This window comes from Octopus bimaculoides, chromosome 16, assembly GCF_001194135.2.
Source record: "Octopus bimaculoides isolate UCB-OBI-ISO-001 chromosome 16, ASM119413v2, whole genome shotgun sequence".
NCBI lineage: Eukaryota > Metazoa > Mollusca > Cephalopoda > Octopoda > Octopodidae > Octopus > Octopus bimaculoides.
In genome coordinates this window covers 34,987,462-35,004,626 of record NC_068996.1, presented here as the reverse complement: position 1 = coordinate 35,004,626, position 17,165 = coordinate 34,987,462, and the positions used below count along the sequence as shown (strand labels likewise).

The window sequence follows — 17,165 nt, the reverse complement described above, 5'->3', positions numbered from 1 at the left end:
GCACTGGCAACGGCCACGCCCAAAATGGTGTATTTCATGTGTCACCTGCACATGAGCCAGTCCAGGGGCACTGGCAACGATCTCGCTTGAAAATCCTACGACGGCCCCACACAAGAGCCAGTTCAGGGGCACTGGCAACGATCTCGATCGAAAATCCCACGAAGGCCAGCCAGGCGGCACTGGCAACGGCAACGGCCACACCCAAAATGGTGCATGAAGAATCTAATTATTCATGCTCCACAGATCTGATCTCTTTTGCTGAATGTCCTTCGAACGCTTCAAAACATCACAGTAGAACTCTTGACTGATGGTCTAGCCCTGGGGGATGAATTCTCAATACACAATATCACAGATGTTGAAAAATACAATGAACATGCTTTTGGTTGAGCTGCAGCTCTGTTGTGCACCTGTGCCACTCAAAACATTGCATACAACTCATTGCCTCATCACCATACTCTTACTTTGCTGAAGCATGCTCAATGTCTCTGTAGTAGACTTCTCAAGTTTAACACAAAATTTCACATTGGCTTTTTGTTCCAACTTCCTGTCCATGATAAACATTGCAGACTGCAGCATACACGGGATTACAAAAACACAAATTTCACTACTTGCAAAGTAAACACAGCAATATCATTCAGCACATTGCCTCATGAAGGTCACTGCTAGCTCTCACTGTGCATGCAACTGTGTGCTGCCATCTGTTGGCATACTACAGAACTAATCTAGGAACTTTTTGACACACACACACACACACACACACACACACACACACACACACACACACACACACACACACATGTATATATATTTATATATATGCATACACATACACACACACACACACACATAAATTCATGTGTGTGACAGCTGGGACCTCACATCTAGTTACTCAAAATTTACATAACTGTTCATCAGACTGGATTTAGAGTGTATTTGTATATCATCATCATCATTATTTAACATCTGTCTTCCACGCTGGCATGGGTTGGATGATTTGATAGGATCCTTTGAGTTGCAGGGCTACATTGAGTTTCAATGTCAGCTTTGGCTTGGTTTTTTTTATAGCTAAGTACCCTACAAACTTACACAATACTCACATAAATCAGGTGATAGTACGAAGTTAGTCATAGTCCAAGTTTTCTACTTAGCAAATCTTATCTAAATTTTGTGTGTAGTCAAAATATCTAAACTTTGGCCTTTTTTTTCCTACTTCTTTAAAACTGTTTTTTTTTTTTTTTTCACAACTTTAATTAATCAAACTGATAATTAAAATAGTTCACTGTCCTACCTTACTGTTCACCAAATCTAGGGGATTACTTCTATACATCAAGGGAAGATTATTATATTATAGGTACAGGTGTGACTGTGTGGTAACAAGTTTGCTTCCCAATCATGTTGTTCTGGGTTCAGTCTCACTACATATCTATCATTATTACACTGAAAGTAGTTTTTGTTTGAATGTGTCTTCTATATTAATAATTTCATCCTTAAATGGAATTTAGATCATCATTGTTTAAACCCCCACTCCCAGGTACTTCTGAACCAGCAGAACTTCGAGAAAAAAATATGATCTAAGTTTAATCACTTCATATTTTATTAAGTTACAATGTATCTAGGACTATGCTATCTAATGTATAGGAGTTAATATTAGCAGGCCAGGTGAAATGCTTAGCAGCATTTTGTCTGTCTTCACATTCTGAGTTCAAGCTTCACCAGGTCTACTCTGCCTTTCATCCTTTCAGGATTGATTAGAGTAAGTACTCGATATAATTGACTTATGCCTTCCACCATAATTTCTGGTCTTGTGCCAAAATTTGAAATCAGTATTAGTGTCAATGTAAGGCATCAAGCTGATAGAATCATTAGCATGTCAGGCAAAGAGTTTAGCAGCATTTTGTCTGTGTTTATGTTCTGTGTTCTAATTCCGCTGAGGTTGACTTTGCCTTTCATCTTCTCAGGTTCAATAAAATAAGTACCATTTGAGCACTGAAGTCGATGTAATCCGCTTATTTTCTCTCCTGAGAACTGCTGGCCTTATGCCAAAGTTTGAATCGAATATTGATGAGTTTGTAAAAGAATGTGTCTGTATAATAGAATGTGATTGTATAAAAGGGAAGCTGGGCTAATAGAATGTGGCTATATAATTGAAAATCACTATATAACAGAAAGTGGCTATTTTATAATAAAACATGGTCATATGATAAAGCATGGTTATGTAATATATCATGGCTGTGTATTAGAATGTGACTATATAGTTGGGTTGTATAAGATCTATATAGTACAATAGATATTTGTCTAGTGGTTCAATCCTAAAATAATGCTTGATATATAAACAAAATTTGAATATAAATTCTTGACAGAAAAATATGTTGTCAGGTTTTATATCCATAATCTTCTTGCATGTGTTTTGTAATATTGACAGAAATAAAGGATTTCTTTTCAATCTTCAAGTTAGTGTTCGTTGTTGTTGTTCGTGGCAGTGGCATTTCAGACAAGCAATTTAACCGAGTAAAAGACATGGACATGTTTGTTTTGATTGCATGTACTTTTCACAAGTGACAGACTGAAATGAGAGAATTCTCAAAACAAGATAAAACAGAAATTTCACAGATAATCCACGATTGTTTTCTACAGCTGTTTCAATAGGATAAAATATCATTTATATAATTACAAAATTAGTATGCATAATTAACTGATAGGCTTTCAATTTTTTTCTCCTTATATCACATTTAAATTAATTGATTATGTATATTAACTATGTAATCAAATAAATGAGGACATTTTTTTTTAACTCTAACTATTGAAACAGTTGTAGGGAATAGTTAAATTATGAATCATCCGTGAAATTTCTACTTCTTTACTAGTCCAAGTACTATTGTTTCAGCCCAATTTTTTTTTATATACATGTAAATGTATTCTGCCAATATCTATTGCCTTGTAACAGTGTATTGTGTTAAATGATGTGTTAATAATTGGGCTTTCAGATACTGCAAATATACTTTATAATACTTATACATCAGCTCATTATATAGAAAGACATATTATAATATGCATAATCTAGTATATATATAGTAAAACAAGATAAATATTTACTCTTTAAAATTTCTTCTTCAGCTTGATGCATTTACAAATTTCTCCTTGAAAGAAAAGTTTGGTTTAATGAAAGAAGAACTCACTGAAACCAAAAAAGAATTGGGTAAGTTGATTCTTTCTAATTGTCCTCATATTCAAAAGTAGCACTTTGTGTATAGATTTGGTGACTTTCATGCTTTGCTGGCAGTTATCCTTTTGTCTCTGAAGATGAACAAATTTAACAGCTTTACTCTTTGAGTGTCCCGAGGTGGTTTTTTAGACCACCAATATTGGCATAAAATCCATAGTTACTGTGAGGTTTGTAATAGCAGAATCTGGACCCAGTGGGTCTCTTGCTTTACATGCTGCTCTCCTCTCTTTAGTTTCTCTGATCATTTCTGGTATAGTGATCATGAGCAAGGTGTTTACATGTAGAGTGTTCCAAGTTACACTTTTTTCAAGGTTGACTTGAGCATGTATCTTTTTTTTTTTTAGTCCACCACATGATTGAGAGCCAACTACTAGTTAACCAGAGTGGATTTCTTTTTATGAAGAGTCTGGAGTCAGGCATGTACACTATCCACTCCACTAAAGTTGGAATTTACTTAAGAAAACATACATGCTTGACATATTAGCTCTCTTTAACACCATAGTATTAGGAATTTTGTCCTGTCACTTGATATCAAGAATTTTTTGCAGGTATGTTAGGTGAAAGTTATTGAAAAGTATCTGAAACAAACCATTTTACTAGAATGAGCCTGCCACGTTATAATTGTAACATGCAATTAGTTCAATTTACATGTAGAGTCTGTTGAGGGTGGAGTTTTGTAGGTGATCATTTATCAAGGGTTTTCTAAGGTGGGGCATTACATTAATTTTTTTTTTTAGTGATGTTATTTTATATTGAGTTGTTTTTTGTTTTTTTTGTAAGAAGTCATTTTTATTGAGTATTTGATTGGGGGAGGTCTTTTTTTTTATCAAGAGCTTTTATTTGGGTTAAGTCTTTGTAATATTTAGTAGCTCAAAGAAGTTAAGATCTTGTAATACTTAGTAGCTCATAGGACTGAAGACATTCATAGGCAGCTACAAGAAACATTATCAAATGTCTATTCCAGTGCTCTGCAACCTTTTTTTCACTTGTGGTACACTTATATTCTTTTCAATTTTCGGCAGCAAACCTGAACTAAAAATATAACTAAAAATATAGGGAAAAATATTATATTCGGATTACATTGCAGCACACTTAGCATCGTTTCATGGTACACCAGTCTGCTGCAGCATAACGGATGCAGAGCACTTGTCTATTCCTCTCCTAGAAACTATTCAATAATATTACCTAGTGCCAATATCTGATCATGTATCTCCTTACTCAGAATAAACCAAATCATTCCTGTCTTGTCTTTTCTGTCAATGTTTATCTTATTTGCCGTAATCTTTTCAGAGAGGAATCTAACATCTCCAAATTAAGAAGTGTTGTAGGTTTCTAGTTGTCTCCCATTCCTTTAAAAGTTCCAAGAAAGAAATTTTAAACACTCTTTATAGATGAGATCCTTTGCTTAGGTTGTGTTTTAGATCATCAGAGAAAGACAAGTTAATTCTAAGCAACTGGTATTGACTAAAACCTTAATGGCCATCATTGGATGATCAGGTCCCAGTGCCCCTTCAACATGTTGGACCCATTACACAGCTTATTTTGAAAATGAATTACTTTACATCATACATTGACCAATGATGATTCCATTGTATTCCTGAAGCTCAGATAACCATTCTTTTGGCATCAGAAAAGAAAAAAAATTAGAAAAATATTTACATAGAATAGAAACCCACTACTGTAAACTTTATCTCATGGCACTCTAAACTCACTTTCTTATAGTTGCTGTGTGACTGGCAATAATATCTTTCTTCAAAATGATACAAACTAGCACAATTCTCTGACTACTCACACTACCTCCACCACTGGTGGCAATAGCCATTGATGTTTTGCCCCTGTCTCAATAGACCTACAAGGTATTCCAGACATGACTATCCAGTCAGTTTTTCAAGCAGTGTGCATCTAGGAATCACAATATCCAGTGTGTCCTTCCATTTTTAAGATGGTTGGATGTGTTTTTGGAACATCTGGTTGCTATTTCTAGAAGTCAAGTAATTCTGTTGACGGTTTCTTGATATTTTGAAATAATTCATGTTACAGGAATTAGTAATTATCTCCTCAAAAATCAAAATTCTTCATAAGACAGATATTGGTAGTGAATATTATCTTTGGTGTGTTTACATTCCCTGTAACTTAGCAGTTCAGCAAAAGAGACAGATAGAATAAGTACCAGGCTTAATAAAAATTACTGGGGTTGGTTCATTTGACTAAAAATTGTTCAAGGTAGAGCTCCAGCATAGCCACACTCTAATAAGTGAAACAAGTAAATGATAGCATTGATTAAACTCAAGCTACAAGGGCAATACAAGTTAGAATACACCAATAGAAAGTCCTTTGATATCAGAGTAAATATCTACAATTAAATGTTAGACCAGAAAACAATTGGGACAGAATGGATTACCATTCTACAAGGATTACTGCTTCCATGTCTGGGATAGCACTGTTGCTACACACACACACTACTTTTTCTCTTTGTTTATTGTGTGGTTACTACAATGGTCTCTGCTTCTTGTTGCCAACCACTCTGTACAACTCTGTACCCAACAACCCTTCTACACACACACACACACTTGATGTATCTGTATCTCTCTTCACATAGGACACATACATCAGTGTATGTGTGGTATGCGGTATCTACATTGCAAGTGGATATGGTATGTTAGAGAGGAATAAACTGCATGAATATTGTTGGATATGGTGGTGGCAAAAAAATAAGTCATTGCTGTACAGTAGGAAGGAAGTAGAGGAGAGCAACCAAGTCCTGAGATATTGTGAAGTTAACAGAATGAGGGGCAGAAAGAACTCCATCAATACACCTGGCAATTGTGAAATCTAACAGGAAGCTGTCAATCCGAAGGATGAGAAACACATAGAGCCTATAGGCCAAAAGTTTCAATTTGAAATTTGCATGCCAAGGCTTGGCTGATGGCAAAAGTGACAACATTGCTTTCATCTAATTCCTCCAAGACAAGCACACATTAGCAGATAACAAAGAAGAGCAGGTCGTTAAAGGGAGAAAAATATTCAAGATGCTGAAGGATATCAACTGGTAATGGCAGTCTCCAAGACGGCAAGTTGGCAGATTCATTAGCATGCCAAGAGAAAAGCTTAGCAGCATTTCATCTATATTCATGTTCCGTGTTCAAATTCTGCCAAGGTCAACTTTGCCTTTCATCCTTTAGGGGTTTATAAGATAAAAACCAGTTGAGTAACTGGGGTTGATGTAGTTGACTTACCCTATCCCCCAAAATCATTAGCCTTATGCCAACCAATTACCTGAGAATTGTTAAAATTTTAGTGCAATAAGAGGATAGTCGGAGAGATTTTTTTTTCTTTGGGATAGAATGCACTATAGTATCTTTCCAAAGATCAAGTTACATCCCTGTGGAGAGGTAATGAATAGAGTTTGCTCAGGGGTGCAATATTTGAGGGTTCACCATCAGAATCAATGGTACTTTCTCTTAGAACAATTAGTTAAACATGGAATCAACATTGCCTTGTTCTACTGTTTCCAATTGTACCATTCTTAGTGTAGTACCACTGTTTTCAGAGGATACAGCTTGAAAATGATTCCCAATTACAACTGCCACTAGATACAATGGAATCCAACCCTCAAGTAAAACTTCAAAAGGCTGCCATATTTGTTATGAAGCATGCCCATTGCCACCAACTCTCCAGTTGAGTTATTGGCAGGGATTTAAATAGTGCTTAGCAGCAACCCATCAGTTATGGTTCCATGTTTCTTTCTCCCTCACACCTCTCTCCACCAGAGTTCCTTTAACAATCCCCTCTCTCTCTCTCTCCCCCTCTACCCCCACTTCTCTTCTCTTTACCCACCCTACTTCTATCCCTTCACACCCTACTTCTCTCTCTTTCTCATCTGGACACATTGCTAATTCTTCAATGTTTAATTTTAGCTCTGCTGACATTTTTTTTTTTTTTTATGATTTCTCTTTTTATCAAACTACTATTTAAATTTCAGAGAATTTAAATGATAAACAGAAAAGCCTCACCAAAGAAATAGAAGACATCAATGCTGCCCATGAAAAAGCTTTATCACTTTTGGTTACAACTCATAATACCACTCTTATGGAACTGAAAGAAAAACTCAATGAGAAACATATGCAAGAACTATCACGACGTAAATATACTTTTTTGTTTGTTGTAAAGTCATTTTGGAAATGTATGAATGACCAGAAGTGATTAGTTTATGGTGTGCCAAATTCTTGACGTTTTTGTACTTGTGTCAAAAAGTTCTCAGGCTAGTTATGTTTGATAAAAAAAAAAAACTTTACCTAAGTTTTAACAGCATCTCCTTTGAGAAGGTTACCTTGTGCATCTATACACCAGTTCCAGTATTCCTGCCACTTTTGGAATCTAGCCTGGAAGTTGTTTTCCGTAAATGAGTCGAGGACCTTCTGCGATTTTCCATAAAAGAGTCGAGGACCTTCTGGATCTTGACAATGGTGTTAAAATGATAACCTTTGAGCTGCATTTTTATCTTGGGGAAGAGATGGAAGTCTGCAGGTGCTAAATCTGGCAAATAGTGAGGAGAGCTCAGTGACAGGGTGCATTGTCATTGTGAAGAATTCAATTCTTCATGCTCCACAGATCTGGTTGCTATTTCCGAATGTCCTTCAATGAATCTCTGATGATTTTCTCTACATTTCTTGGGGTGACACTCATGGAAGGTCTTCCTGAGACGTTCTTGCACTTTTGAAACACCCATGCCGCTTGAAATATTGTAAAAAAAATCCAGTGCCTCATCTCATCACTGTAAGCTTGCTGAAGCATGCTCAGTGTCTCTGTAGTTGACTTCTTGAGTTTAACACAAAATTTGATGTTGGTTCTTTGTTCCAACTCCCTGTCCATAACAAAAATCACAGACTACAGCATACACATGATCACAAAAACACAAATTTTATAACTTGCAAAGTAAACACAGTGATGTCACTTGGCACATTGCTTCATGAAGTTCACTATTAGTTCTCACTGCACACACAACTATGTACTGCCTTCTGTTGGCATGCTACAAAACTAGCCTGGAAACTTTTTGATACCACTTCATATGTATAACCACAAGAAGCATTGGGAATATCTTGAGTTTCATCATGTTGTGCTCCTTGAAGAGATTGTCCAATGCCAGCCAATAACTTCATATAGTTGTTTTTGCGGATATTTTCATTTAGAAATTGTAAATTCATTATTATTTCAAGGAATGTACCATGCTTATATGTCATCTATTTATTTTAAAGAATCTCCTACACTACCTACATGACTGTGCTTAAAAAGCTCACAATCTTTCCCTCTTTAAATTGTTTATACACATGATAAACTGTTGCTTTTGACAATTTTGTCAACAATTTTATTGGCAGTGTGCCTGGTGTGTGCCAAAACAACAATGGCAGAACAATTCTATTCCATAACTTTCTGTTGTCAAATCAGTTTGCTATTTTATCTGAAAAATGAAGAAGAGGATTAGATTTTCAAGCAAGCAAGGTTTTGTCAAACAATGAGATGTTAAACCCACTAAGTCTACTACTTAAAATTGGTCTCAATTTATCTGCAAGACCCTGTATATTAAATCCTCCCACCCCAAAACACACACTATATCATTCCCAAATATATTCTCTTCTTATACTGTATCTAGTCTTATGGTCTGCTGTGTGATATTTCTAATTTTGTGTGCTGCCTGACTGGCTCCTGTGCCGGTGGCACATCAAAAGCACCATTCGAGCATGATCAATGCCAATACCACCTGACTGGCCCCCATGCCAGTAGCACATAAAAAGCACCCACTACACTCCCCAGCTGTAGTAACCTTCCCTGATCCGATTGGAGTCTGATGCAGCCTCCTGGCTTACCAGTCCTCAGTCAAACCATCCAACCCATGCCAGTATGGAAAGTGGATGTTAAACAAACGAACGACTGGTGTTAGTTTGCTTACATCCCTGTAATCTAGCAGTTTGGCAAAAGAGACCAATAGAATTGGTACCTGACTTTAAATAATGTTCGATTAAAACTCTTGAATCTGATGCCCTAGCATGGTCACAGTCCAGTGACTAAAGCAACAAAACAAAAAAAAAAGATAAAAGGTGCCTGTCACACATTTCTGTAGGATAAGTTACAGAAGGCATTGGTTCTCTGTGTTTTTTTTACTATTAAATCCTTTCTCTTAAAGATTTGAATTCATCCTTTTGAATTCATCCTTTCTCTTAAAGATTTGAATTCATCCATTTGAATTGTGAGCTGCTCCTTGCTGTAGTAACTTGTTGCAACCAGGTGGGTTCGATGTTGAGAATTAGTTCTTGTGAGTAGATGTGAACAGCAGTGTCATTAATGGTATATAAAACTCTAGCTATGTTGTGATGCAGTCGTGATGGAGCTACAGTTTCTTTAAAGTGGAGATGCATGGATTAGTGGTTAGGGTGTTGATCTCATGATCGTAAGATTGCGGTTTCGATTCCTGGACTGGATGATGTGTTGTGTTCTTGAGCAAAACGCTTCATTTCATGTTGCTCCAGTTCACTCAACTGACAAAAATGTGTAATCTTGCGACGGACCAGCATACCGTCCAGGTGGGGAATTTATACATCATAGAAATGAGGAAACCAGCCCCTATAAGTCAACCTGATTCAAGAAGGTAACTTTACTTACCTACAGTTTCTTTAAAGCTAACAGCTGATCAAATTCTCTTTATCATTTTTAAAAAAAGAAACATTTTCCATATTATATGAGAATAAACTTAGGGATGGGTAATTTGATAGTTCCAGTAGCTTCAACAAGATATTTGGTACTGAACCTGGTAGAGATAAGATATACTGTTGGTGGGTGACTGAAAATACAGAGCATGTAAAGAGTGTTGTTAAATGCTAGGTCAGTTCTGAGCCAGCAAATCTCAGATCAAATATGGTCCAACAGTGACTCTCCAATCTTTTATTATGACATTCTATGTCTAGGACTATATTATCTTATGTGCACCATTTGAGTGTAATAGTTACCAGCGTCGCCTTCTAACACTTGTGCTGGTGGCACGTTAGAAAATCATTCAAGCGAGGTCATTGTCAGTGCCGCTGGACTGGCTCCTGTGCAGGTGGCACGTAAAAAAACACCTTTTGAGTGAGGGCATTGCCAGTACCACCTGACTGGCCTTCATGCCAGCGGCACATAAAAGCACCCACTACACTCTCAGAGTGGTTGGCATTAGGAAGGGCATCCAGCTGTAGAAACTCTTCCAGATCAGATTGGATCCTGGTGCAGCCTTCTGGCTTGCCAGTCCTCAGTCAAATCGTCCAACCCATGCTAGCATGGAAAGCAGATGTTAAACGATGATGATGATGATGTCCTGGTTTCTTTTTTTAAGACAATTGAGTGTCATCTGATATCTATTTCTAACAAATAGGAAGCCATATAAAGGCTGGCCAGCTTGTGCATGTAATGCATTTAAGTGATGATGTGTGTGTTTATATGTATAAAATTGGTAAGTTCAATTCAGAGAGGAATTGAACTCATCAATTTTAGTTAGGGTGGAAAGAACACAGTTCAGTTTTCTTTTATTCTTTTACTTACTTACTTCTTTTACTTACTGTGGCCATGTTGGAGTATCGTCTTAAAGGAATTTATTTTTCTTTTGTTAGTCAAAGAAATCAACCCCTGGCTTTGTTCTTTGTAAGCCTAGTACTTATTCTATTGGTCTCTTTTGCCGAAATGCTTAGTTATGTGGGCAAAAAATAGATAGTAAGGGTTTCAAATTTTGGAACAAGGCCAGCAATTAGGGAGAGGCTAGTCAATTACATCAACCCCAGTAACTGACAGGTATTTATTTTATCAATCCCAAAACGGTGAAAGATGAAGTCGACTTTGGTGGGAATTGAATTCAGAATGCAGTGGGCCGGAATGAATATCACCAAGCATCTTGTTGAACATATTGCTGATTCTTCTGGCTCACTACCTTGATGGATAGTTGATAATTTCAGATATTTTTCACTAAAGAAAAATTGTTTATGTAATTATTGGCTCATTAGTTCGGTCCTATATCAAAACCTTTTATTTGTTAGCATTTTTAGGGTTTTTTTCTCTTTTTTTAATATTCACAAAATTATTTTTAAAACAGGAATGCTAAGTATTTTGTAGTGAGGACTAATTATATGTTTGGTTTTTAATTATCTCTTAAAATCTAATTTTACAGAGGCAGAGAAATGGCAAAATGATAAAGAAAAATATAAACAGCAGGTAGAAGAAAAGGTATAGTGTGACTTTAATTTCTTTTAAAATGTTTGTGTGCAAGCGGTTATACATACATGTGTGTGTGTGTGTGTGTGTTTACTGTTCATGTTCAAACATCCAGGACAAAAATTACCTTACTTAAAAAACAAGTGAAGGTTGATGACATGAAAAGTCTCTGGCCATAGGAAATCTGCTTCAGTAAATTTCATTTCATCTGTGCAAACATGGAAAAGCAGATGTTTAAACAACAATGATGATGGTGGTAGTAGTGTTTAACAAGCTCTAGTTACTTTGTGTTTAAAAGAAATAGTTATTCAAGAATTTTTTGTCAACCTGATATTGAATTTGGTCTGATTTCTTTCAGAATAAAGATATTGACTCTGAACATCAACAGGAATTAAGTTCTCTGCGATTGCGTAACTTGGAAGAAATTAGAACTCTCCAAAGAAAGCATGACGATCAGATGGAACGTAAGTAGCTTGATGATAAATGTTAATGTTTTCAGTCAGTAGTAGTGGTGTTAATGAAATGCAGCTATAAGATTTATGGGAGTCTTTATGACAATTAGAATTTAAAAGAAAGTATTTCCTAATAGGAAGTATGCATAGTGTATATAGATGGATAACAGACTCAGTAGAACATTAGACAATTTATCTTTTTGGTAGTTAGTTATGTCCCTTCGCTTTCTGGGTTCAAATCCAGCTCATGCCAACTTCACCTTTCTTTTGCAAACAAACAAATTATCTTAATTACATGAAGTGAAAATATTTTTCTTTCTTTGTGCACCCAAACGTGTCTATGCATGTGTGTGTGTGTTTCATATATGCTTACATGTAAAACTTATGAGATGGAGTGCTGGGTTTAGCATCGTATTCAAGCCAAGGAATTTTCTGGTCTCTCAGAAAATGCTTCCATATATTAAAGAATAAATTTGTACTCTTTTATGAAATACCTTTGTAGGTTCTGGTATGATATGTGTGTTGTATAAAAACATTGTGAATGTGATTTGGTTTCATTGATCATTTCAGCTTCTATATAGTTGTGAGCATACATAGACACCTTTTCAATTCTCCCACTCCTGGAGGGTGAAAGAGAGAGAGAGAGAGAAGGTTCTACTCCATCAAAAATAAATACTAGAACTTGGTTGGTATTCATTTACAGTTGACTAGATTGGAACATAAAATGAAGTGCTTGTTTCAAAGGCATCTACTCATTTTGGGATTTGAACCTTCAACCTCATGGTCATGAGTCAAACACTCTTCTAGATCATGGTACCCTCACTATATATGTATGTGTGTGTGTGTGTTTCTTTTCACCTCCAACGATAGAGAGCAGTCACCATATTTCATTCCATAACTGCCATCTCTGAAGAGCACAAGGTTACATAATTGGGCTGTTATCTAACACTGCATTGAATCCCTAGTGCAGAACTGATTGGTAAGATTGGGCTATAATGGATATATAATACTGTACACTTTAACATATATGAATGTATGCATGTAATATGAATGGTTTACTCTTTTCTTCCCTCAGGACTACACCAACAACATAGAGACAAACTTGCAGAGATTACCAATACTTTTGAAACCATTAAAATGTCATTATCGGTAAATAAAAATTTCTATCATATGTAAATACTGGTATGTAATTTGTGTTGAACTAATTATGTTTTGCTAATTTTGAGGGTAGTGTTAAATGAATTTCTGTTGTTGATGGATATGTGTGCGGATTTACTTCCCTTGCTTCTCATGTTGCTCTTGCACTGGAAATTAGGTTCACAGGAAAAGCATTGAAGAAAAACATAAGAAGTTATGATGACAATTAATTATAAATGTAAAACATTTTGTTTTCTTTGTTTAGTAGGAGCACATAACTTTCATCATATAATTCCAAATTGTACCAAAGTCATATCCCTGATTTAATGCTAAATTGTGGTATGGGAACTCGCTGTATACAATAAGCAGTGTTGTTGTTATTATTATTAAGTGTTGAATATACTATATTTACTTGTGTTGCACTATTTCATACTTGATTTTAACTGAAAAAAACTGGAGTATAACTTATACATGAGGCAAGGCTAAAACTATGAAGGGAAAAAATTTCATACGACAAGGTAAAAGAGGGGACAGAAAGCAGCAGTAAGTCAAATAAAGAAAGACAGCAATAACAGCCAAAAGAACATGCACAAAACACAGAATGACACGCAAAAAAGAAAAGTAAACAGTAAAAGTCATAAAAAGGAAAGGGTGCATAGGTAGGGCAGGAGTAGTGTTGATGAATTTTGAAAAACATGGAATTTTTTAAGCATGCTGTTTCCTAACATCTAGCAACTGATGAGGATATATTCCAGACTGACAATTCTGAGTATGAAAAAAAATATATTGTTTCAAATAATCATAAGTGTTACACCTTTTTTTTTTTCCTGATTAATGGTAATATCTTAAATTCTAGTAAAACAACATGCAGATAGATCACCAAAGTAATTTGAATATTAATGATTTACCGTTTCGTGCATGTTTATCTTTGTTGTGTTGTCAGCAAATTCTAAAACTACAGTAACTATAGAAGATACAAAAAAAATGGTTAGATGATGATGATGTTGGGACATGTTATCTCCAAGGAGAGAAAGTAGTAGGAGCATAATTATTGAAATGTTGACTGTCTTTACATAAAGTTCAAATTTTAAGAATTTGCAAGCTAATGAAAGAAACTCTACTAGGTCAGTCACTCTATTAGAAATAGCAAGGAAATCTCACCTCACTGTTTTAAAACACTGAGGTATACATTGGGTAAAACAATCCTAGATTGACTGTGACTCATTGCTTAACATCCATCTTCCATGCTGGCATGGATGGGACAGTTTGACAGGAGCCAGCCAGGCAGAAGCCTGCACCAGACTTCTGCAACTGTTTTGGCAGCGTTTTTACAGCTGGTTGCCCTTCCTAGCACCATCCACACATCATCGTGGACTTAGTGCTTTTTATGTGGCACAAGCACAGGCAAGGTCAGGTTTGGTAAGGATTTTACAGCTGGATGCCCTTCCAAATGCCAACCATTTTACAATGTGGACTGGGTACTTTTAAGTGGCACTTACAGGGTCACTAAGTACTTGCAAGACAAAACATGACTGAATAAAGAAAATGGGTTGGTCGTGGCTTTGATGTCTTTAATCTTAAGTCTGTTTCATCAGGTTTGACATAAGGTGAAAGAAACTATGGTATCAACAGGAGCCAGCAGAAGAGGCTTTATGTGGTCACTGAACCAGCTAAAAATAGCAGTCAAATCTCCTTCAAATCGCATCCTATTGTCTTAAAAAGGGTCTGACTGGATACTGTAGTCCTAGGAAATGTGTGTAACTGAAAGTTGGAGGTGGTCATTAATTAGTCCTGCTTTGTCAGTACTCTTAAAAATGTTTTATTCAATTTGTATTATTATTTTTACTATTACTTTAATGTGAAATTGTAATTTCATCTTTCAATTTATACAGAATAAAGTTGAATCCTTATGTGAAGAATGTGATAAATTAAGAAAGCGAGCAGCCGTATGTGAAGAAAATCTAGAAAAAGAAGTTGATGTAAGGATTCATGTATGCATCACCTTATATTCTCATTACTGGTTTGAAATTCAATATTTATATATTAATCATTTCATTTAAACATAATATACTCATCCTTCAGTAAATTTCAATGTAAATTTCTTTAACCCTTTAGCATTCAGATTATTCTGTCAAATGTGATACTTATTTATTCACATTATTTTGAATTAATCATGCATTATCTTGTAGCTTCAAAATTTCGATGATGTAATAGTTTATTTTTAAGAATAACATAGGTTCAGCATGGGAGGCTGGATCTGGCCAAATTGAACATAAAACAAGTATAATATTTCGGCAGGATATGGCTATTTTAAATGCTAAATGGTTAAAGAAACAGAACAAATAATACATTTCCAACCATAATATATTCTTCAGCACTTGAGTGGTTTTTATAAGTCATTTCTAAATAAGGCATGCAACCTAGATGTTTTAAGTGGAGGACAACTGAGAATTGTAACATTCATGTGTTTTCTAAAACAAAAATTTTCTTTTTAATTTAAAGGAAACTGTTTCATGATACAAAGTAAAAATAATGATTTCTTTTATTGGCCACAAGGGCCCAAGACATGGAGGGCAATATCAAAGGACGAGTTACAGCACACAAAAATAAAACAAATACAAAAACAAACAAAAACAGGTGGGGTTTACATCATTCAAAGGGAGATACTACCACATTAAGGAATATAACAGAGGATATATAATAGAAATTAGAGAAATAAATAAATAGAATCCTTAATAGCAGGGAAATCCACTTAGGGTAATCCTGGGTAAACCCCACACAAAAATCCCAGATTACTCTGCCATCCACAAGGCATTGGAAAGTGCCCTCTTCCAGTTTCTTTCCTCTTGCTTAGAAAAGCCTACTCAGTCGGTCCATTCAGTCTCACCAGTCTTGCCACTGTCGATCACCTTTTGATAAACACATTAGAAGGCAGCACCTCCCTCTCTACCTTCACCTTTCTCTTCAAATGATATTTGAAGAAATTGATGAGGGCTTAATGGTCACCAAACAAAAAATAAAACTTTATTTCAATTTATTTTCTACAAAGCATCTTATTCCCTTCATTTGTGAAAAACCTCATTTAAGATGCCCTTTGTAACTTTGAAAAATGTTAATTACTTTCTAATTTTGGTGCTGTACCAAAAGTTTTGATGGGGAGGGGCAAATCGATTACATCGACCTCAGTGCTGAACTGGTACTTAATTTTTATTGACCCTCCAAAAGGATGAGGGTCAAGCTCAGTGATATTTGGTCTCAAAACTGTAAGGAACCAGAAGGAAGTTTACTAAGCATTTTGTCCAGCTTGGTAACAGTTCTGCTAACTCAATGCTGTTAATTAGCTTGATGTAAACCCCTAGTGCATTTCAAGTTATAATTATGAGCTGAAGTAATTATGATAGCTCATGTAACAATGAGCTATCACCGACTATCATAAAGCTTTTCAAAAACAGAAGTCAATGTATTCAACCCAGCCACATTCATATATTTGTTTATTTATATAGTACACTCTTAATGTGTACACTGTCTCGTGCACCAACTAAATTTCACTTCTTTTATATTTCTTATTGAAACAGAATGCTCTTGAAGTATACAATCACTTACCCCAAGAAATTGATAGCTTAAAAGCTGTTATTGATATGAAAAACACAGAGATTCAGAATCTTAATAAAGAAAATGGTAACTTGAGAACTCAGGTAGGTGTCTGTTAGTGTTTACAAATTCATTAACTTATCATGAGAGTTTGCAATTTAAAAAGCAATAACAATAAAGACTATAAAATATATACATTAAAATCTTTTGTGACTGTATCCTTAATGAGAAAACTGCCTCAGTGTTTCAATTCCTTTTTCAATGTAGTCAACATTTCAGAGATGTTTTACTGAAATATCTGTCTGTAATAATTTTTATTACTATATATATACATTATGATATTGTTAATCAACTAGTACATGTATTATGTTGATGTCAACTAATTGATATATATGTGTGTGTGTGTGTATGTAAATGTATGTATATATATGTGCTTGTGCATATCTATATATTTTGTCTCACTCTCTTTTCCCCCTCTCTCTCTCTCTCTATCTATCTATCTATCTATATATATATATATATATATATAT

At 35.4% G+C, this 17,165-nt stretch overlaps 1 protein-coding gene across 4 annotated transcripts in view; it reads left to right on the top strand.

Moving 5' to 3' along the window:
- The window catches only part of LOC106870681 (centrosomal protein of 290 kDa), a 364,606-nt gene that overhangs the window by 343,109 nt on the left and 4,332 nt on the right, over positions 1 to 17,165 (top strand). For 3 of the 4 annotated variants that reach the window (XM_052973702.1, XM_052973701.1, XM_014916833.2), the window contains 7 exons: positions 3,115 to 3,196; positions 7,206 to 7,364; positions 11,412 to 11,467; positions 11,814 to 11,919; positions 12,983 to 13,056; positions 14,937 to 15,035; positions 16,620 to 16,739. In XM_052973702.1, coding sequence (XP_052829662.1) covers positions 3,115 to 3,196; positions 7,206 to 7,364; positions 11,412 to 11,467; positions 11,814 to 11,919; positions 12,983 to 13,056; positions 14,937 to 15,035; positions 16,620 to 16,739 — 696 coding nt within the window. The remainder of the gene's footprint in view (positions 1 to 3,114; positions 3,197 to 7,205; positions 7,365 to 11,411; positions 11,468 to 11,813; positions 11,920 to 12,982; positions 13,057 to 14,936; positions 15,036 to 16,619; positions 16,740 to 17,165) is intronic. The other variant, XM_052973700.1, reaches the window with a different exon arrangement.